The sequence below is a fragment of the Macrobrachium rosenbergii genome, chromosome 46, assembly GCF_040412425.1.
Source record: "Macrobrachium rosenbergii isolate ZJJX-2024 chromosome 46, ASM4041242v1, whole genome shotgun sequence".
In the NCBI taxonomy this organism is placed as follows: Eukaryota; Metazoa; Arthropoda; class Malacostraca; order Decapoda; family Palaemonidae; genus Macrobrachium; species Macrobrachium rosenbergii.
This window is the reverse complement of record NC_089786.1, coordinates 15,391,009-15,414,657: the sequence shown is the minus strand read 5'-3', so window position 1 is coordinate 15,414,657 and position 23,649 is coordinate 15,391,009. Positions and strand designations below refer to the sequence as shown.

The following is a 23,649-nucleotide window of genomic DNA, read 5'->3' as shown; positions in this document are numbered from 1 at the left end:
AATGCTGTATCAGCCGCGGTCCATGAAACTTAACCACGGTCCGGTGTTGGCCTTTCCTTTATCGTTGCCAGAAGCACGATTATGGCTAACTTTAACCTTAAATAAAAAAAACTACTGAGGTTAGAGGGCTGGAATTTGGTACGTTTGATGACTGGAGGGTGGACGATCAACATACCAATTTGCAGCCCTCTAGCCGCAGTAGTTTTTATGATCTGAGGGCGGACAGGAAAAAAGTGCGGACGGACAGACAAAGCCATCACAGTAGTTTTCTTTTACAGAAAACTGAAAAAAGGTACGTAATAAAAAAAATATAAAATTAATAAAATGATAAGCATTGTCTCGACCGCATTCAGAAAGAAGAAGAAGAAGTAGAAAAAGTGCGGACAGAAAAGAGTGCAGATAGAAAAAAGTGCGGACGGACAAACAAAGCCGGCACAATAGTTTTCTTTTACAGAAAACTAAAATAAGAAGAAAGAAAACAGTAGAGCAAAGAGTATGCTTTTCAGTACATTTTGAGCGTAACACTAATGACTCCCAAAAATTACACACACATAAGCACACACATATACACACAAAAATTGATGTGAAAAAGGTAAGCAGTTCGAAGAAACGACTTCACAGCAGTTGAAGAACAAAGCGAGTAACCTGAAGATAAAAAGACAAGAAGAATAAAAAGCAACACAATATAAGAAATAAAAGGGAAAAACAAAAAACGGCGCTGTGACATAGCTCCCGATTCCTTTCTCTCGAGCTACAGATAAGTAGACCAAGGAGCTTCGGAAGTCGAAGGGTAGAATGGATGGGAGTCGTTTCGGGAGAGGAAGAGTAGTAGAATTTTGTCTCTCCCCTTCTAGTGGGGGTGGGCTGAGAGAGAGAGAGAGAGAGAGAGAGAGAGAGAGAGAGAGAGAGAGAGAGAGAGAGAGAGAGAGAGAGGGGGGAGGGGAGGAGTTTGAAGATGTTGCTGGGAGGGGATACGAAAGCGACGAAAAAACATTTTTATATACTGTGAAACAACTGAAACTGTGGCAAGTTTAGGAATATATATACCCACAGTGTGTGTGTGTGTATGTGAGAGAGAGAGAGAGAGAGAGAGAGAGAGAGAGAGAGAAGAAAGCTAATAATCTTGGGGTTGATATGATTAATGAAGGCCACGAAACGATGAAGGCCTGCTGGCTTTAGAGGTGCAATTGTAAGGATAAGGCCTTCATAATTATGAACACCACCTCCTCCGAGAGAGTTCTATAAACCTTGAAAAATGTTTGAGGTTATTGATGTAAATCTTTTCTCTATAGAATTTTTTTTATCATTGGTCCAACGGCATAGGGCAGTCAATGCAAGTACAGTATTAGTAAAAAAAAAAAAGTATTGCTGAAGTTCCGGACGCGGAGGTCAAATGTTTTAATTAGTCCTCCATGCCATTCCCTTCAAGAAGTGGAATTCTCCTCCTACCTCTGTGTTCCCTGATTTAGGTACTGAGCTTGACTTGAATTACCAAATAAGGTGACTGTTTTGTGTCTACTTAAAATAAAAAGATCATAAATAAATATTTAGATGGATAAATAAATGAGTAAATAAATATTAAATAATCAGTTAAATACACTCGTTTATAATATTCTTTATACTCTCAGTAACTTTTGACAAAATTCAATTTCTTTGCATTTATCATACAATCAGAGAACAATTAAGTCGAGTATCATTAAGAATCTAAATAAATTAATCTCTTAATTTGTTAAAGAAAATAAAAACTGGACGACTACTTTAAGACAAAAAACAATCGACCAACAAATGAAAATATTGAAGAGAAAATCTCGCCCACAATTACCACTCGAAGAAAGCCTCGTCTGTGATCCAAGATTGCCGAAGTTGTCGATAAACTTCCAATGTGAACAAGTTCCCGATATTCGAGTTAAGGCAAGTCTCCTCTCCAAGTCTATCGTTCTTAAGTCGTTTAGTTTTTAATTTGCGGGTATGTGAATACAAATTCAGCTGAGGAAAATGAATTTGGGATTCTAAAAATTTAGTAAATAAAAATTCAGTGAGAATCACTATCGCAAAGTGATTGATATTTAGTTATTTTTCAAGTAATTTAACAGATATAATTTCAAGCCAGTCCTTTAGTTTTCTAGTAATTGATACATTATCGTCCACATACTTAATTTCATGGTTACTAATTTAATATTTGAAATTCATGCCATGATATTTTATTTAATTTGCGATACATATTTAATTTCTTGTAATTCAATCGAATTTCTGGTAATTTACTCTGTTTTCAGCACATCAAGTTTTAAAATCCAATAAATATATTTCAAACAGGTAATTCATATGCACGGAACTGACCTCATATTCTTAACGCTCTACGACTTTTAAAATTAATACATATGATTTCAACAAATCTAACCAACATCTCTATAATATACTTAATCCTAACCAACGCTTGCAACTTGTCATTTAGCTAAATTTCATCCCCAGACCGCACTGCGTAGAATCTTGTTTCCGCTCGAAATTTAAATCAACTTCCTGAATATACAGCTTTAACAAAAACAACCCCCAACCAAAGGCGCCCCCACCCCACTCGCCCTCTCAAAAAAAAAAACACACACACACACACACACACGCCCCCAACCATTTCTGGAAAGCATCAACGAACTTCACTTCCAAGTGAAATGAGTGTATGAAAATACAAACACACACAAAAAAGAATTCATTTAAAAAAAAGATTTGAGATTTTTTCAAAGAATCTGGATGACTTGAGTTTCCCTTGAATCAAATAATCTCCCCATTAACATGAGATACATTTAAGAAGGAGATAAAAAAAAAAGAGTTATGAAAAAAGCGTTTTTAGAAGGGAACGTTTCAAAGTCAACCTGTTGTGCTTCCTCACTGAAGGACCATCTCTCTCTCTCTCGGCATCAAAAACGTTTCTCCTCCTCTTTAAGTTTTTAGAAGACCTTTGATGCTCCAACACTAGATAAATGCCATTTATTCATTCTTTATATATTTGTTCTCTTCATTCACGATTTATTCTGTTTAAAGATGTGGTTATTCATCTATTTACTTTTATTAGTTCGTCAGTTTTGAATTCTTTTATTTATTGATATTTTCACTAAAATTCCTGTTCATTTATTCTTTCGTGCTACAAATTTTTCTCAAATATTTTAAATCATATTCATTCTTTTACCGACTATTGAATCTTCAAAAATCATTCATTTTATATTTTGCAAAATTTTAAATTGTCTGTCTTTCATGCACTCAATTGCTCTACATAACGTCTACAAAAAAATCAATCCATCCTTTCTCTCTCTCTCTCTCTCTCTCTCTCTCTCTCTCTCTCTCTCTCTCTCTCTCTCTCTCTCTCTCTAATAGCAAGAATACTCTCTATTTCTCACCAACAATAATAATACTGTACTATATTTTTTCAATGCTCAGATAACTCCCTTTCCTTATCTCACTCATCCCAATAGTAACAATACTATTCTCTTTCAATGCTACAATACTTTCTCCTCCTAACAGCACCAGTACTATTTTCTCTCAGTGCTACCCCTCTCTCTCTCTCTCTCTCTCTCTCTCTCTCTCTCTCTCTCTCTCTCTCTCTCTCTCTCTCTCTCTCTCTCTCTCTCTCTCTCTCTCTCTAAACAGTAATAAAGCTATTACCTCATTTTCCCAACAGTCTATGTTGTGATAACCTTTTCTCCCATTTTTCTCTCTCTCTCTCTCTCTCTCTCTCTCTCTCTCTCTCTCTCTCTCTCTCTCTCTCTCCCAACAGTATAATGCTCTCTCTCTCTCTCTCTCTCTCTCTCTCTCTCTCTCTCTCTCTCTCTCTCTCTCTCTCTCTCTCTATTTTCCCAACAGTAATAATGCTATTATCTCTCTATGTTGTGATAACCCTTTTTCTCCCACCCACCTCTCTCTCTCTCTCTCTCTCAGCCCTCCATCACTCCTATTATATCTCTATGTTGTTTCCACTTCTCCTGTGCAGACACCTCTATGTTGTGATAACCCTTTTTCCTCTGCTCCTTCCTCACTCCCCATCTGCTCCCTCATAATGTTTTGAGAAAGTCATATTAAAGTCGACCAAGGACCCCGTGTGCTGGCAGTCCCCGGAGATGGATGGGAAGAAGAAGAAGAAGAAGAAGAAGAAGAAGAAGATGAAGAAGAAGAAGAAGAAGAAGAAGAAGAAGAAGAAGAAGAGAGAGAGAGAGAGAGAGAGAGAGAGAGAGAGAGAGAGAGAGAGAGAGAGAGAGAGAGACGCCGAGATAAAACCACGAGAGAAAGACCAGGAGACGAGGTAATGAGGGAGAAAACGAAAAGATGGACAGAGGAATAACACAAAAGTCAGGGAGCCGAGAGAAAAAGCGATAAGAGTTAACAGGAGGAAATGGGTGTAACAAGAAAGCGACGGGAGAGTAATTGAAGGAGAGGGTAACCAAGGTAGAGAAGAAGAAGAAGAAAAGAACATACAGAGAGAGAGAGAGAGAGAGAGAGAGAGAGAGAGAGAGAGAGAGAGACAGAGAGAGATAACTCAGGGAAAGCAGACAATGTCAAGATGATAAAAATGGAGGAAAAGTGGGAGAACCAGAGGAACATAAAAAAAAAAAAACAGGTAGATAAGAGAATTTGACGACGGAAGAAGGAATTTCAAAATGAGCCTTTTCCCAGACAAGAACAACAAAGACAGCAATGTTATTCTCCTGAGGGTATTCACTCAAACATAAACAATTACATAATGGAAAGGCTAGTCTTTGAATGGATTTTCACTTAAAAGAACGACAAGACCAACTACTAACGGATACCTTGACCCATTAAAACCTTTTTTCGACAAGAACAACAAAAACATATTAAAGACGGGAAATGTTAGGCCTTTCATTGCATTTTCTCAAAGTAGAACAACAGAAGCACGAATAAACCGGAAATGTTAGGTCTTCAAAAAAAAAAAAAAACACTTAAATTAAAACAGTTAAAATGGAGTGATTTTGACTTTTGAAAGGCACTATACCAACAAGGACAATTGGAAAGACAAGTAAAAAATGAGTGGATTAGGTTTAGGAGGACAGCTCACAAGCAAAAGCAATGACAAAAACAAAACCTTGGAGCAAGCAATCATGGCGATTATTTGAGAATCGATCTTGCGTAAACATGGAAACACCCACAGTTCATTTAAAAACTAGAACACTAAAAAATGTAAAAGTGTATTAAGATAATTAGGTAAAAAAGTATTAAAGTTTTAAAATCCTAATAAACGACGCTTTTAACTTTCTGCAGGCTAAAGCTGACGTTAAGACCACATTATGAAGCAGATTAAAAAAATTGTCAGTTTATTCCATTTCTTCCCGAACGGTACTTACTTACTGTCAACCAACAAAAGCAAAATGAATGATAGAAAATCAGAAACCTATTAAACAACAATAACAGTAATGGCGAGATCCCATCCTGTCTATTTCATTTGGTAGAACACTTTTTATTTCCCCCCTTTTCTTTTCCTTCTTTTCATTTATTGTTCTGCTGAACAGAAGATAATACAAAATATAAGACGTGCGATGAAAAAATTATAAATCGTTGTTTCACTTCCAAATATATCTAGTCAAGCTTCCAATATATTCTAAATAAATGAGAGAGAGAGAGAGAGAGAGAGAGAGAGAGAGAGAGAGAGAGAGAGAGAGAGAGAGAGAGAGAAATTATAAGCAAGAAAAAATCAGGAAGTAGAACTTCCCAACAGTGATTATAGGGGAGAGAGAGAGAGAGAGAGAGAGAGAGAGAGAGAGAGAGAGAGAGAGAGAGAGAGAGAGAATCAGAAGACTTCCCAACAGTGATTATAGGAGAGAGAGAGAGAGAGAGAGAGAGAGAGAGAGAGAGAGAGAGAGAGAGAGAGAGAGAGATTATAAGCAAGAAAAAATCAGGAAGTAGGACTTCCCAACACTGATTATAGTGGAGCTAGACAGGAGAAGAGAGAGAGAGAGAGAGAGAGAGAGAGAGAGAGAGAGAGAGAGAGAGAGAGAGATTATAAGCAAGAAAAATCAGGAAGTAGGACTTCCCAACACTGATTATAGTGGAGCTAGACAGGAGAAGAGAGAGAGAGAGAGAGAGAGAGAGAGAGAGAGAGAGAGAGAGAGAGAGCGTGACGTCCATACCATAAGGAAGGGTTTTCAGATTCTCGTTATACTAAAGTATGCAGCATATAATAACATTAGGCCATTACTCATCCATTGATACGGCTGTGGGTAGAATGAACGCGGCCCATATCCTTAGTGAACGCGCTCTTCCCCTTTACATCATCCCTTACGTCATAAAAAGAGTTATTGTTTTCGATGCTCCTATAGCTACCATTTCCTGCTTCGTTTGTATGTTACGTAATCTGTCCGTGCGTTTGTCGCTGTATGTTTTAGAAATTGTTTGACTGAGGGAAGTAAGAGAAATTTGAAGGAAAAAAGATATGGACTGACGATTATTATTTTGATGAAATTTCATAATCATTCTTGTGCTTACATAATTTTTTCTAAACGTAAAAAGTATAAGGCAATATTATGCCTTGTGTATGAAATTCTCTTGTTGCTTTAAGTTGAGCAAAAACCAGAAAGATCCTAGTTTTCTAAATGTTTCCAAGTCTGCGCTATGTTTTACGATTTTTATTTTTGACGGTAAATATCCATAGCCGGTATTATGATTATAGCATCTAACTTCCTTCTGATTGGCTATATACCTGAATGGCAATATCTGGTGAGGAGTGAGAACCACGAGCTTCCGCCAACCACATTTAACTAAAAAATATCGTTCATAGATATTTGCTTTCAGAGAAAAAAAAGTCTGCCGTCAGCAAAAATAAAAAAAGTAAATAAAAAAAAAATAAAATAGAAAAAGTGGGCTTAACAGGGAAGAATTTGGAAAAGGTTTTTGCACCTCGAATAAAAATTCCTAACCTCTGCCATACCTAGGAAATAACTGGAGCGGGTGCTCCTAAAGACCCCGTAATAACATCACACCTTCCATCAAGATCAAGATGTTATTAATCAGTATGATGTACTATTGTTCTTTCAGACAGCACAAGTATCAAAATATTTTCTGTTATTATTATGATGATTCATAATGCACTTTCATTCTTAGCAGGCATATGCAGGTAAAATATATATATATATATATATATATATATATATATATATATATAAATATATTTAAATATATATAAAGGGCAGGAAAATCGTTTAAATTAAACTTTTTCCTTGAATAAAAATGTATCTTTCAGTTTATTTTTGGACATTCTGGCGACTAAATCCTTTGCGTCACAGCTATCGCATATTTTTATTACAGTGGCCGATGGTACATACGATCTTACGCCTTCACCTAGCCCAGACCTGACTGAAACACGAAAAATAAGTCGAAAGAAAGCATTGAGGATCAATAATAATAATAATAATAATAATAATAATAATAATAATAATAATAATAATAATAATAATAATAATAATCAAGACAGTTTACGGGCCAACCTGTAACCTCATCCTGCAACAGCTTTATCACGGCTAGACTAGGCGAGTACCCACCGTAGAGTTTATGAAATTGCAGGGAAGAAGTTTTTTCTCATTGCCGTTGGAACGCCGCAAACGCCGGAGAATTTGCACGAATGTTGGGAAGATTTTTTTTTTAGCGTTTTTTTTATAATTATTTTTGCAATGGGCAGTGGAGTTTGCACAAGTGCCAAGGAGACAATCTTTTCGAAAAGTCTAATGGGGTCTAGTGTGCCCTCTTTCCCTCGAGGACGTTTGGCTTGACTTTGGGTCTCTTTATTTTACTTAATTTTACCATACCAGCTTTCCCTCTGAAAAGTTTGACAACTGCATTATTAACAATCTTCAATCAAATCACCAGTAGTTATCTATAAAATCTGAAACGGGATTGAAAATTGTAATATTAAAACCAATAATAAATCGCATTCAGCTATTTTTTTCTTTCTATTGTTAATATTAAAAATGGAAAAATAAATTACATTCAGATATTTTTTCTTTCTATCGTTAATATTAAAAAGCAAAAATAAATCATATTCAGCTATTTTTCTTTCTATCGTCAAAAATAATTACATAATCGTCTCTATTTTACCTAATTTGTCCACGCTCCAGTATTCCAGCATGACTTTTCAGCGACAAATAGCAGAAAAAAAAAAATCGCGTTTTTATTTTAAAATCCTCTACCCGGCATTAATTTACTGCTTCCATTTTTCGTGTTTTATACAAACCTCCCTTTTTTTGCGGGACGAGACTCGGTTTTGTCAGGGAAGCGACCAGCCAGTTGACACCGTTAACCCAATTTTTTCTTGCAGGTCCAGACCGGAAATACGTTAAATGTTCTCACTAATACTGATGATCTGTTTCTTGGAAATGATCAGTGATGAAGAGAGGACAATAATAATAATAATAATAATAATAATAATAATAATAATAATAATAATAATAATAATAATAAAATAATAATGGAAAACAACACACAATTACGTGTTTAATAGAAATAAATTTCTACCTGACATCGGGATCGAACTTAGGGTTCTCAAATGATATCCAAGGTCACTACCAGCTGATTCACAGAAATCATAAAAAAAGTTGGACCCTAAGCACTTGCATGGTACCCGAGGCCGCACCCCTGGATACCAGCGAGTTTTACTTGACTTCCCGACTCACCAGTGACTCAACTGGCAGCATTTCACTCAAATTACCCTTTCTAAAGCATGTTGGAAATCAAGACTCTATTATTTGAAACAAAAATAAATTTCCTTTTAACAACCGGTGGCACTCTTGGCTTTCAGTTGTTAGCCCTGCGTTTGTTCCCAATGTAAGGGAAAAATAATAATATTGTGAAGAAAAGAAATGGTGTGAAGGAGGAGGAGGAGGAGGAGGAGGAGGAGGAGGAGGAATAATAATCATAAGGATAAGAGTTCTGACGACGGGGGAGATAATGAGAAATGGCTTTGATAACTATAATAATAATAGCAATACCAAAACCAACCCAGGACCAAAACGTGAAAATAACGAGAACAACAAAACACAACAATAATGCTAAATGTCAACAAAAGCTATAATAATAATAATAATAATAATAATAATAATAATAATAATAATAATAATAATAATAATAATAATAATAATAATAATAAGGAACATGTTAGTCCTGCAAATACCCTCCTTCCCTCCGGCCTCCTCCCTACCCTCACCCCCACCCTTTCTCTCTTTAGCAGAAAGCCTGTAAATCTCAAAAATCAATGGCGGTAGTCAGAGGGTGTCCCATTTATAACTTATAATTCTCCACTCCTCACAAAAAAAAAAAAAAAAACGAACCTACGCGCGTAAGAACATAAACTTCTACTCAAAACTATCAGAGAGAGAGAGAGAGAGAGAGAGAGAGAGAGAGAGAGAGAGAGAGAGAGAGAGAGAGAGAGAGAGAGAGAGAGGAACGAATAGTGACTGACAGACAGAGGACATGAGATGCTGAATAGCATACATGAGAAAAATAAAAAAAAAAACAAAGATAGACAGACAGATATAAAAAATAAAAATAAAAAAGAAAGAGAGAGAGAGAGAGAGAGAGAGAGAGAGAGAGAGAGAGAGAGAAAGAGAGAGAGAGGTTTTAATTCTCATTTAATGTTAATCAGGGGTTGGTGGTATTGACACAAGACACTCCCCGTTCCACCCCTAATCCTCTCAATGGGTACTTTTATCCCCCCAATCTGGATGAAAGTATCATGTAAGGTAGATGGGTACGATTCATAGGAAATGAAATGGGGGCGGGGAGTGGAGTCGGTCAAAATTCTGGAGGCAATACGACAGAGTAAGTAGGAGAGAACAGAAGATTATATGAGGAAGAAAGGGACGATAATATATTTAAGAAAGAGCGATAGAGAGAAAAATAATACATTAGTAAGGTAAAGAGGGAAAGGAAGAATTCAATCTAAGTTTAAAAGGAAGAGAATAAAGAACTAATATGACGGAGACAAAAGATAAAATAAAGTATATGAAGGAGAGAGAGAGAGAGAGAGAGAGAGAGAGAGAGAGAGAGAGAGAGAGAGAGAGAGAGAGAGAGAGAGTAAAATCGGGTTTTTGGTTCTCATTTAATGGTAATCAGGCGTTAGTGGTGTTGACACAAGACACCTCGTATCCCCCCCATATCCTCAGCCAAGCAATGGATGCCTCTGTCTCCCTAGTCTGGATGAAAGCCTCGTGAAGGGTGGGTTGAATGGGCGGGGGGGGAGGGAGGTGAAGGTAGGCGAGACGCTAGTAAAGACGGAGTAGGAGAGAGAGAGAGAGAGAGAGAGAGAGAGAGAGAGAGAGAGAGAGAGAGAGAGAGAAGAGAAATCAGGACAATTCAAGAATAAAACATTAAGACCATAAATGACATAAAATATATTCTTTCGTTATTGGCTACCAGCACAATTAGTTAAGAGGTAAACAACCATGACACAGGAAAACAAAACATGTAAAATACGGATAACAATAAACACCCCGATTCTGCACTTGAAAGTACCTATGTGGCAGTGACTACTGTGTTGTTTGTTCTTTGTACCCATCCGTTGTTAAAGAATATAATTATACACACACGCACACACATACATACATATATAATACATATATAAATGTATATACACACATATATATAAATATATATATATATATAAATATATGTATACATACATATATATATATATATGTATATAAATGGATGTATGTATGAATGAGTGTGTGTGTATGTTCCAGCATAACTGAAATGCAGTGAGCAATTTTTAAAAACTTGGTATACATATGACTTACTATCTACAAAAGAATACTGTTCGGGTAAGACATCACTAGCACCAATGGGCACCAAAGCGGGTGGGGGTTGGGAAGGGCTTTCCTGAAACGGGGCTGGTTCTGCCTGTAGACTTAGTAACTAAACAATCTCTATAGGTTTATCATACCTCATTTTGATATACATATGATTTCCTATCTATAAAAGAATACTGTGGGGGTAAGACATCACTGGTACCATAAGGGTGGGGGTGGGAAGGAGGTGACATGTAAAAATAACCGAAAACTACAGATATTATTGGCTAATCCAGAGTTTTCGAGGTTACTGAGATGAATAATGACACTCCCGATGCCCTTTAAGTCCAAGTTCAACTCCGATAGGAATGGGGGGTGGGAAGGGGTGAAAAATAAAATGTAAAAAAATGACAGATTTGTGTCTAATCCATAGTTTCCGGATGGCGATGAGATGAATAGTGACACTCCCGGTGGCCTTAAGTCCAAGTTCAACTCCCATAGGAATGTGGGGGTGAGACGTGGTGAAATACAAAATGTCAAAAATGCTGGGCAATGTAACTGAAGCAACTATCTTAACAGGAAAGAGAGAGAGAGAGAGAGAGAGAGAGAGAGAGAGAGAGAGAGAGAGAGAGTTTATTGGATGCCATTCAGAGTTTTCCTGGGCAGCGCCAGATTAGTCAGCTAGCATTATATAAAAGAGCAAACTCGCACGAGCGCTTAATCGTTATGTGAAGCATTAAGGCAAAATTCCTCACCTGGTTTAGCCGTGCATTCATGTCCTTCTACGAGAGACGGGAATTTAGTACAGTCCACGGCAAGTTTGAAGTGCGCCGGGAGGCGCCTACCACAGGATTTGATGACCTCTTGACAGAAGTCCCTGCAGGGCATCACCAGCTCGTCCTCGAAGACGCCGCTCGGGTTCATCGCCTGCGCCCTTCGGCAGTCAGGTTGCAATAACTCGCAGAAGAATTCTTGGGCCAAAGGGTGACACTCGGAATCAATCACTTCTCTGCAAGGTTAGAGAAACGAGGATTTTTATTATATTCTGCTCTTTTGGAGAGAGAGAGAGAGAGAGAGAGAGAGAGAGAGAGAGAGAGAGAGAGAGAGATGTGTGTGTGTGTGCCTCAGTGTCCTTGCGTGTGTGTGTGTGTGTCAGTGTGTGTGTGTCAGTATGCTTGCATGTGTGTATGTGTCTGTGTGTTGTGATAGAGAAAGAGATCGAAACCGAGAGAGAGAGAGAGAGAGAGAGAGAGAGAGAGCAGCACAGCTGATCAATTTAATTTTTATTTTCAGTCCGTATTATCTATACGAGAATCTGAGGAAAACCCTTTGTTACTACACATTAAACAGTCACGTGATCCCAATATAATGCATTAGCTCACATAACCTCTTAGTATGATGTATTAAGCTACCGCACGTATCCTCTTAAACTTAAAGAAAACAAGCGATGCTGGATTTTTTAGGTATCACCTAATTCAAGGTACTATGTATTAAGTTAAGTCATAATCCTTGACATTTTGTGTATATATTAAGGTAACACGGTATCATGCCTTAAGCAGTCACATGAACCTAAAGTATAAAAAAAAAAAAAAAAAAAAGGTGACCTCTCGACTTGAATGAAATCACGTAGCTCCTCAACAACCATGAAAAGGTCACGTGACTTCTAGGTACCCACGTATGAAAGACGAGTAACCTCTTGTTAGTATGTATCACAAAGTCACTTGAGATCGTTACCTGACAGATATAATGTCGCTCTTGACGCTGTTGGCATCCGCGTGACCAAGCAAATTGGGATACGAGGTCACGTTGTGATGGAGGTTGGAACATAGGTCGATGTCCAAGGCCTGGCATCTCCTCGGCGAGGGCGTGGTCGTCGAGGGAACGGTGGAGGTCGTCAGCTGGTTCCTCGAGGGCGTGACCTCGACCTGGGGATGACCCCCTAGTTCAGAGGGCTCCAGGTCTGGGAAGTCCGAGGCCAGGTGTGGCGGGAGGTCGTGGACCGACCGGTTTCGTTCTGCTGGGGAAATTCAAAGTTGATTAGGTTGTATAATGGTCATGAATGCGTGACAAAGAGACAGGGGATGAAAACGAATTATATTGGAAAATAGCTGGGCATGTGTGAAGAAATTAAAACGATATTACGTTGGCAGATGGATGCTTTTCATAAAAAAATCAGTAAGATCCGAAACTATCGCACCGGAATACACACAAACACAAATTATTCTAGCAAACAAATAAAGAGAGAACCATTGCGCAGGACAACGATAACTAATGATCAATATATTACAACAAATCCGGAAATGTTAGCTAATTTCAGGTAAAATAAATGCAGCTAAATTCATAAAAACTAGTGTGAGGAGCCATGATAAACACAATCATTAGGATATTGAAGGAAGCTGTCCAATTAAGGAGGTATACGTAATGGGCCACGCATGGAGAGCTGCTGTGGTGAAAGAACTTTTTAAAAGCATCTGAAAGGTCCCCATCTAAATTGCTTCCTGTCTTAATTTCCATTCGTTTACTCTAATCACTTCCCACTTTGCTGTCCAACTCTTGAACTTTACCTTGCTCTTATTTTCACCCATCATTTCTTTACAGATTCTTCGGATGAGCTTTATTAAGAGTCAAGAGGTGCGACTCAATTGTCTGGCCAATCTAATTCATAATAATGCAGGAAGTTGCAATCTTGTGCGATTGGAAAGTGTAAGATAAATATTCATTAACTTCCACCACGTCACTGCAGAGTGACACTATTAAAGTTTATCCTTTTTGATATCTGTAGTTAAAAGAAATGTTAAGGTAGTCAAGTGTTATTCTAATTAAGACACGTAAATAAATCCATAGATGTCAATACAAAAGAAACATACACCAATATTACAAAGGATCTGAAAGCATGATAAACAGAACAAGACTTTTCCTCGAAGCCAGGAAAGCGACTCGTTTTGAAATACATGTTATTCCATCGATGGTCCTCTTAAATAAAAAAAAAACATTACAAAATTTTCCGATAAATGATAAAAAATGAGCTAAAACTGCATCTGATACTCGATAGGACTAGAAAGATTCTAATCCAGTCTAATAACAGGAACCAATTGCTTATATTAGCTCAGTAAGATGAAGTGTTGAAATTTTCAACATTACTAATAACTACTCCAAACACTGAGAGCATTCCTCTGAGCTGTCATCTGATATTTATCAACAGATGTACAAAAATTATTAAAATCATAAAATGAGACAGTTATTTCTTGAAAGTAACGTACAAAGCATGTCTCTCAGAGATGTGTAAAAACAGGGGAAAAATTATATAATCAAAGGTGTAATTCAGTGACGGCAATGTTATATAATAACTCAAAATTTGATTACATTTGGTCTATTTTTGCATGTGATCCATCTCATGGTTCTTCTGTTTACCTTCATGGCCGTTGTCTTATCTTTTTTAATAAAACTGCACTGTTTGCTTCTTTTTGGCTAGCTCGATATGGATGTATGCACACATTCATACAAATGATAATAAAATATAATTATCATTAGAATGACAAATAACATTAAAAACCGAGGAAATGATGAAATTTAAGGTTAATAATTATATTTCATCAGCTCAGATTCTCACAAATGAAAAACAATCTTATTAAAATCAACTTATCTAAATAGAATGAAGACATATCAATTCCGTATGAAAGAGATAATGAAAGAGCAATCCTGCTAAATACAAAGCAATGCGTATTAATACATATGCTGTCGTTCAGCGCATGTCCAGCCTCTCACCACTGTCCTTCCTATTAAATATATACAGACAAATATATATATATATATATATATATATGTGTGAGCTTCTGGACTGTATGGAACAGAACTGTATATATATGGAATATATATATAAATTTATACATATATATAACAAAGATACCAAGCACTGGGACCTGAAATTTAGGCCCAGGTCATTCAGCGCTGAAACGGAAATTAAGAGCAAAAAGGTTTGAAAGGTGTAACAGGAGGAAAACCCGCAATTGCACTACGAAACAATTGTTAGGAGAGGGTGGAAAGTAAGATGGAATAAAGAGATTATGAACGGAGGTACAGTAAAAGAAATGAAAGAGGTTGCAGCTAGGGGCCGAAGGAATGCTGCAAAGAACCGTAAGTAATAAGTAATGCCTACAGGGCACCGCATGAGGTGCATTGACGGCACTAACCCCCTACGGGATCTGGACTCTATGAAATGTTCCTTGGACAGGAACTTTCCATCTCCACCTTTTCTTATATTATCGTTACCTTAACAGTATGGGTATAGTTACGGGTACAGTATGGGTACAGTAATGTTACTCTCTATCCTAATCAATTGTATATACATTATTATTCTTATCAGTGATGTATATACATCCATACCGAGGCAGCCATAAAGACCAAAATACTGAAAATCCTTTTTTCCTTTCTATTCGTAAGTGTTGGTAGGATTTCTCAAGAACGGTCGACCGGTTTTTAATGAAATTTGGCAGTTATGTTCATCAAGTGACCTCTTCAAGATAATCAAGACTAAATCGAAGTGGTTTCCATGGTAACCGATTGCTGCCTCCGAACTGATTTCACATAAAGGTTAATATCTACAAGAAGGTCATCTCAGGTACAAATGTGCCAAGTTTCATCAAATTCTGCTCGTCCATTCCCAAAATATCCGATAAGTCACAAGCAAACGGACAGACACAAGGCAGACACGTCTGAGAACAATCCCTCTTCCCATTTCCGGCAAAATGTTAGGTATCTCGAGGGAATGGGGGGAAGGACGTGGGTGGACCAGGAAAGGGGAGGGAGGGGGGTTAGGTGCCAGATTAGATAAAGTGGTCTAAAGCGAGAAGTTAAGCTTGCCTGGTCCATGTGCTTAGAGAAAGATATTCTCATGGATTTTACGGATATGAATGGATTTCGGGGGCGCGAAGGAGGGGGCAGGGGGAGGGTGGTTGGGGGTTTGGCTGGCTATATATACAGGAAGGGAGCAGGATGTGTGGGTTAGTGAGGAGAGATTTTTGTGGGGCATTAATGATCTTCCAGGCCTCACAAATTAGATTTTTCTTTAAGGTAAAGGATTGGTTGTTCAATTATGGTCAAATATAAATCGAAGTGCGGTTTTAACTTGGTACACACACACACACATGTAATTAGAAAAGTATTTTGTTGTGTGTGTGTGAGAGAGAGAGAGAGAGAGAGAGAGAGAGAGAGAGAGAGAGAGAGAGAGAGAGAGAGAGAGAGAGATAATTTTCTGTTTTAAGTCAACTTAAAATCCGAAACAAGATTAAAATAAATTCACCTCGACAGTATTACCGAATCTGTAATTGCAAACAGTTTCAAATAACACAACTGATAAATCAAAACTTAAAACTGTTTTAGCATTATATTTGACAACTAAATTATTTGTATACATTTTTATTTGCAAAAACAAAGCTTTGCAATGCGATCTAAGGCGACCGAAGGTGTAGAGAATGTGATCATATGACGCACAATAATTTCATGTTGGCATAAGGAATAAAAATATAATCTAATTCCTTTCTTTTTCTCTTTGGTCTTTCTTTAAACTGGTTTGGAAAAGGACATTACGTTTACCATAAGTTGGTTATTGCTCAATGTGTACAAGAAAAAGGTTTGGAGAACATAAAGGGAATACAAAACTCTACGGTGATCAACAACCCCGTTTCATTAGCCACAGGCCCAAATGAAGGTCAACACAAAAAAACATCTTGACCTCATACTGTCAGTACCTTTATATAACCTAAGCCGTGTGGTTATGCTAACTTGTCAAGGGAAATATAAAACTTGATCTCAAGCTAGGTCTAGGCCAGCTTTCAGGTGGGGGCTGGTTCAAGTTTCACTGGCTTTATGGGGTTCAACTACATAAATTGGTACTACGTATTTATCACCAGTCAACATCTGTTTTATATCTTTTTGACTTAGTGGATAAACAAGAATAAACTCAATGCACTGAATGGAACTATTCATGTGTAACTTCCATTCAAATTTTTGAAATGTTATGAGACTCTTGCTTGTGCATGAGTATGTTGTATTGAAAGCAATGTTTACCATGTTAGGGGTTGAACTGGACCACTGTTAAGGACTGTAATTCAGTATCGAATGTTCTTTGTTAAGAATAATAGAACATTCAAAACAGCATCATATCCATAACGTCGAAATTGATTTATATCCCATAAACATAATACTCAATATCCTTTGGACGAAAATTCTGTGAATAACAAAACTTTTCTTAATAATTATACTCGAGAAAAATATTTGCTGATGACTATCATGTATGACAAAAAGACAGGTAGTGGATGCATGAATGGTGTTTTACATAATTTATACCTTTTGAAAGTTGGGTGATCGATGCTTCCAGGAAATTTTGCAAACAGCAAGTAACCGTGACAAAAAAAAAAAAAAATTATGATCATCAGCTCTATTATACCTAAGAAGATGCCTTTTCCTTGTTGCAGTACCTATCAACTCTTGATTTTGTTAATCCTTACGATACAGCGTCTTATGACTTTCTTACTGCAGTTTCGTGAAAGTTTTATTCTTTCAGTCCATTTATCTTATTTCAGTAAAGACCCCAAATTGTAAGTTTTCTATATGCTGGGGGTGCAATGAAAATTGACTGGCGTCTTTTACTTCCTTGACCATTAGGTCAAGATTATTCATTCACATTTTGAAGTTATATGTTGAGTCAGTTCTGCAATTTATATCTGTTATCTATACAGCAGTGCATATTTAGAATAACAAATTTATTGTTAATTATGTCAGAAAATTTCACGAGTTTAATTACTTGTATTACAAACACTCAAAAGATCAAGGACTTGTAAGCTACATGTATACTATTCCACAATGTTTTAATTCAATAATCTCCTTTTACGAGGTTTATTACTGCAGACACTGAAAACTTACAATTACTTGATGATAAACTAAAAGAAAAAAATGATGATAAATTTCCACTGATGTTTAGTAACGCTATAATCTTCGCGGTACTGATATGGCCTGGAAGATAAAGAGCGATTTTGTTGGTTCTAGGGATATTGCCCATCAAAGGTGCATAAAATAGTAGACTAACAACAGCCATAAACATGGGAAATATTTACTATGCCGTGTCAGTATTTTTGTGGTTACAGGGAGTCTTTTGATAATAAAGTTGTATTGCTAAAAATGTCCGAATTTTTCTCTTAAACAAACTAACACCGCACAGTGAGAAAGAAAATACTGAGTAGCAAAAATCAAAAGACAAATTGACCAATTAAAAGGTAAAACGATATTAAGTAACAGGGTAATCGAGATAATTTTAAAAAATAATTTGTTGCCTTGGAAGCAGAAAGGAAAGCATCAGAAGAGAAACCAAAACAAATAGAAAAAAACTGCTATGCTTTGGACATATCGGGGAGAACAAAAGGAAAGATTAAAGAACTAAAAACGTAAACTGCACAATGACAATAAAAAAAACCCAAAAATTGAAAAAAATCTGCACAAACAGTGAGAAAGAAAAAATAACCGAAAGTTGGCGTTGACTCCGCAACAGCTAAAAAGAAAGCAGAAGAATTGGAAATAGAAGAATCGGAACATAAATGAGAATAGAAATCAATAAAAAGAAAAACTAATATAAAAAAGCAATCACAATGAAAACAAGTAAAAAATGCGCCGAAATTTCTTCTGCTCAATCGAGATTTCTGTAGAGCGTATAATGCTGTACGAAACTCTCAGCCACGGTCCATGAAACTCTTAGCCGCGGCCCATGAAACTCAGCCACAGTCCGGTGGTGGCCTGTATTGTTGGTACCTATAGCGGTGCCAGAAGTACGATTATGGCTAACTTTAACCTTAAATAAAATAAAAACTACTGAGGCTAGAGGGCTGCAATTTGCTATGTTTGATGATTGGAGGGTGGACGATCAACATACCAGTTTCCAGCCCTCTAGCCTCAGTAGATTTTATGATCTGAGGGCGGACTGAAAAAGTGCGGACGGACAGGCAAAGCCGTCACAACAGTTTTCTTTTACAGAAAACTGAAAAAAAGGCAAATACTAACAAAAATAAAATTAATAAAAAGATAAGCATTGTCTCGACGGTATTCGGAAAGAAGAAGAAGACGAGGAAGAAGAAGGAGGAGGAGGAGGAGGAGGAGGAGGAGGAGGAGGAGGAGGAGGAGGAGGAGGAGGAGGCTGGAGGAACCGGGAGGAGAGAGTCCTGACCCATTAGCGAACTGCGGCGGACTCTTATACACTCTCCCCAAAACTCGCAATCCCGTGCATCCTCGGGACCCCTTGCCATCCGCGATATCTCAAAACACAAGGGAGCGACTACAATAGGCACCGACAAGGACAAAATGAGACACAGTCTGTCTGACGGAGATGCGAGCAATGACCTCCATTCACGAGAGGACGTGCGCTTCTAACTGAGGTTCATCGTGTGTGTCATTATCAAAGTTCCCAACTTAAATGTCATTTGTTTTATTTTTTTGTTATTAATTTATTTCTCACCCTAATGTAAATACCGTTCACTTTTATTTACCTTCATTCATTTATTTCTCTGTATGATGTTCTGTTTAATTTTTTCCCTAATGGCCATTTTAGCTTGTGCCTTATGAAGGCATGCTCATGTTGAATAACAATGATGATAATAAATTTCCCGAATCCCAGGGGATGCATGAATTATCTTCACAAATGTGTGCCTCTTATTTCCTTCTTCGTTGCTCTTAAACGTGTCTCCCTGATCTACCTTCCCATGTCTTACTTCGGCATTTCACTCAATAATAATCATAATAATAATGATGATAATAATGAATGATAATAATAATGATGAGAAGAAAATCATAATTTAAAATGTTGAAATGATGAAAAACACGTTTAAAAGAATGTAAAAAAAAACACGAAATATAAATATAAAGAAAAATAAAATATAACTTACTTGAAATTTATGATTACCAAAAAAACCGCATTAAACACACTTTATAAAATATAAATATAACAACAGCTTTTTAATAACTCACTCCATCGAGAACAGTCAAACATTAACTGAAGGAAAATATACACAAGGTGTAAGCTACCTAAGCTATAACTTTTTTTATCATGAAAAGCAAAGTCCCTCATCTGAGGTAGGAAAGCACATAGTTGGTAATAAGGCCTTCACTAGAGATGAAAAATAGACCAGATGTTAGACCCTTGAGAAAAGGATGGAAAAACGACTTCCTGTAGAATCAACATGAAATGGTCACAGGCAACACAAAACTGGATCTTGTGTCAAACACCAGAGTGAACTGGATGTGTCAGGCATTTCACTGTGATTACAGTGAGACCTGAAAGTAACTGAAATGAGTGATTACCCGACTACTGTGTTGAAGTGGAAATAATGGTTTGTGGTAACTCCTTGGGAAAAACGATAGGCTTTAGTACTTCTATAAATCGGTGATTTGAATCATAAATCACACACATGGTTAAACTTAGCCTGTATATTTCATATTTTGAGTTCTCTGAACGATTTCCAGGCAATGCGTCTAGTTCACGAGGCCTTGAAGGGAGACAGGAGAGAGGCAGTGTCGCCCTTTGGTAGAACTGAGTGAGAAGCAGCTGAGCTGTCTTTGTTGGGAGCTGACAGAGATGGTAGTTATATCACCATTGAGGATAGTTGAAAGAGGAGAAGCAGCAATGCCCTTGTGGAAAACTAAGAGAAATGTATGCATCATCGCCTTCGTGGAGAGCAAGGGGTGGGCAAGCGTTGCCTTGAGAAGAACGAGGTTACTTTAAGAGTCCAAATCCTTGATTTGGTGGCCCTGCCTTCCCTCTGCGTCTGTGTTTACTTTCGTTTTCTAGAAAAAAGTGTATCTTAGTTTAACCAGACCACTGAGCTGGGCCAACAGCGTGCTAGCCGAGAGCTCTAGCCACCACTCCAATGAAGAACTTTTCGTTTTCTAGAAGTGAGGCAAAAGAAATTTAATGACGAACTGGTGACCAAAAATCGATCTTGAATCATGAACAAATAAAAGTTATCAGGAAGAAGCTGAAAGGGGCCAAGAGGGGTGAAATTTGGTAAGACGCTTCAGGATTAAGAAAGGCACAATATGATGGGACAACACTTGACAGGAGTGCAGTAAAAGATGTTGCTTTCAACGGGAAATATACTATTTCTAAAGCCAATATAATTTAACTGAAAATGAAGCATAAAGTGTATAATAACTGCCCTGCTATTTCTTTTTCTCTCTCTACCTCGCGCACAAAGCAAAATACGTTAAATATCTATTGCGTTAAGTGCATTCTACTTTATTCATTAACCACTCTCGAGGTTTAAAATACAGAGAAGCCACCAACCATAATTCATACTGGAGAGCAGAATGCAAACGCTTTCGTTTTTTTTCTGTTTGATTACATTTTAGGTTATACGTGAAAGTTACGCACAAACAAAGGGTCATAAAACTGTTTAAATGTAACTATACATTATACTTAAAGGATCAAGGACAAATAAATCTGTTACAATGACCATATATTATGTATATTGCTATATGACTTCGTTTCCTTCCTCGATCTAGATCTAGGCTTTGGGAGCGACACTCCTGCCATCCTCTCTAACCGAAAGCCCTTTCTAAAAGTAGCCCCTGTTCCCTAACCAACGACCCCACCCCCAACCCACAACATACACCATCTCTAGCAAACTTCAGTCCCCCTTGCAGTCTCTCTCTCTCTCTCTCTCTCTCTCTCTCTCTCTCTCTCTCTCTCTCTGTGCACGATTTTTATTTCTTCCTCGGCGTATTTGCTCTCTATCCAAGATCGATTTTCGGACACCCTCACACCCGTCCTTCTGGCCCACTTCTAGAAAAGGGAAGTCAACAAAGACGCAGAAAGAAGGAAGGAAGGAAGGAAGGACTGTTGAATTCAATATTTCCTACCCCTCAGACCACCAAAGGAGACTCGCTCTCCTCAAGAGCAACGCTGCCTCAGACTCCTCAGCAACTGGGGGATTAAAAAAATGTGCGTACAATGAACTTTTTGTGGGTATGATTCTTCTATCTTCCTTCCTTACTATTATCAATTGTTCTTTGTTACAGAATCTTCATCAGCTTCCGTTCTGAAGTTTTGTTTGTAAGTTTGGAGTCTTTAAACAGGATCTAGTATAAACATAAAGCTTTATTCTCGGGCGATTTAGATTATAAACAGTTAACGAAGAAAATATTTTCCTCATAAGTTATCATCTTGCCAAACTTATTTGTTCACGTGTTACTGAGACTTAAGAAACTGTAAACCTCTCAGCAATAAGCATGGCTGTCACTACCATAGCAATAAGTGACCTCAATACCATTACTTCTTAAGTGAGGGTCACTCCAGAAGCTGTTACATCTCGGATATTTAAGGATCAAGTTGATATACCGATGACTATCTCAGCTGGGCTGCGACCAGAAACAATGCATAATTAATAGATAATCATTTCACTGCTTACGACAACAAATGGCTACGTCAACTCAAGAATATCTTACTCATGGGCTCTCCTTGGTGAGGGCGCTTGACATAACCACAAGAGTGTAGGGATTGATGTTATTTTTATTTCCATAAAGAATATGGTCACATTCCTATGGGATAAGACCCCTTCCAAAGAGAAAAATCAAATTGTTGAACAAATTTCTGCAGAAATCGAATTATGATTAAAAAGAAAACAGGATGAAGATAATCATAGCACAATCCACATTAGGAGAAAAGACAGGCAAACAATTCAAGAAACAAACAAACAAAAACATTTCTATTGTTCTCCGGAAGTAGAGATTGAACAACATGGACAATTTCGAAGTTGGGGCATCCACACTTGAAGCACAAGATGACCGACCATAAGAGGGAAAAGAAAGCTTCAAAACGCCACCAAGGTCACTGCTCCACCCCTATCCAAAAGGCAAAATAATAAGAAAAATATCTATTTTTCATTCCGGCATAAATCACCCAATGAATTTCTTTCCATTTTTCCACAATATACGTCGAACAAATTTCTGGTGCACCTAAGTAAGGAGATACTGTACTTGTATTTTCCAACAATGCAGGAAAACCGGGTAGTTTTCTCCTTAGAGTATTTCTTCGGTCAAATCAAAGAATAATAATTTAGATTGAGAATTCACTAAAAACGCTTCAAGCAACACCGAAGTGTTCTCTAGTTTTTAATATTACTTTCTTGTCATGTTTAATAAAAATCTAAATACTGGATTTTTTTTTCCAAAAGTGCTAACAAGAAATTTGCTCAAGTTGTAACAACTGCATCAATTCTGACTGTCATCTCTATCCCATTTAGTCTTAACCCTCGCTTCTAAACACATGCCCCTAAAGTTGGTGTTGACTGGGTTTCAACATTTCCCCTCACGTGTTTATTTTCTAAAAATCTTTCATTTTCTACTGACTTCGTCTATGACCCACCCAAAATTTTACGTTACATCCACATCTCTGCTACGACTGATCTCATTTCCATAATTTTAAAAATCAGGACGAGACCGCTGGAAAGATGGTCCTACCCTAGACAGAAGTGACACACCTACTTCTTCAAGGACGGACTATTGTCTGTCAGGCATTACGAAAGCAAGTAGGGAATTCCCAAGACGAACATGAGGGAAAGACACTGAGATTACTGGCAAGAGAGTAAGTGGCTTGACAGAAGTTACTTGGCCACACTACCGAAGCTCAATGGAAATATTTCAGAATGAGTGCCAGGGAGACTACTTGGGAAATATCTAGCCTGGAATCAGGGCTATATCTCTCTTCGCTGGTCAATGGTCATGTTTGGATTTAAAACTTGCTCCGAGAGCAAGAGCCCGTGCTGGTAGACATCCTGGTACGCTTTAGGTGATTGAGGGATTTCCAGCAACAAGAAAAAAAAATTGGAACAATTCCAAT

At 37.5% G+C, this 23,649-nt stretch overlaps 1 protein-coding gene across 22 annotated transcripts in view; it reads right to left on the bottom strand.

Moving 5' to 3' along the window:
- The window catches only part of LOC136830235 (atrial natriuretic peptide-converting enzyme), an 848,233-nt gene that overhangs the window by 33,866 nt on the left and 790,718 nt on the right, over positions 1-23,649 (bottom strand). For 12 of the 22 annotated variants that reach the window (XM_067089544.1, XM_067089546.1, XM_067089543.1 and 9 more), the window contains 2 exons: positions 12,507-12,789; positions 11,528-11,781 (listed from right to left, as the gene is read on the bottom strand). In XM_067089544.1, the coding sequence (XP_066945645.1) occupies positions 11,528-11,781; positions 12,507-12,789 (537 nt within the window). The remainder of the gene's footprint in view (positions 1-11,527; positions 11,782-12,506; positions 12,790-23,649) is intronic. The other 10 variants (XM_067089549.1, XM_067089545.1, XM_067089555.1 and 7 more) reach the window with 1 other exon arrangement.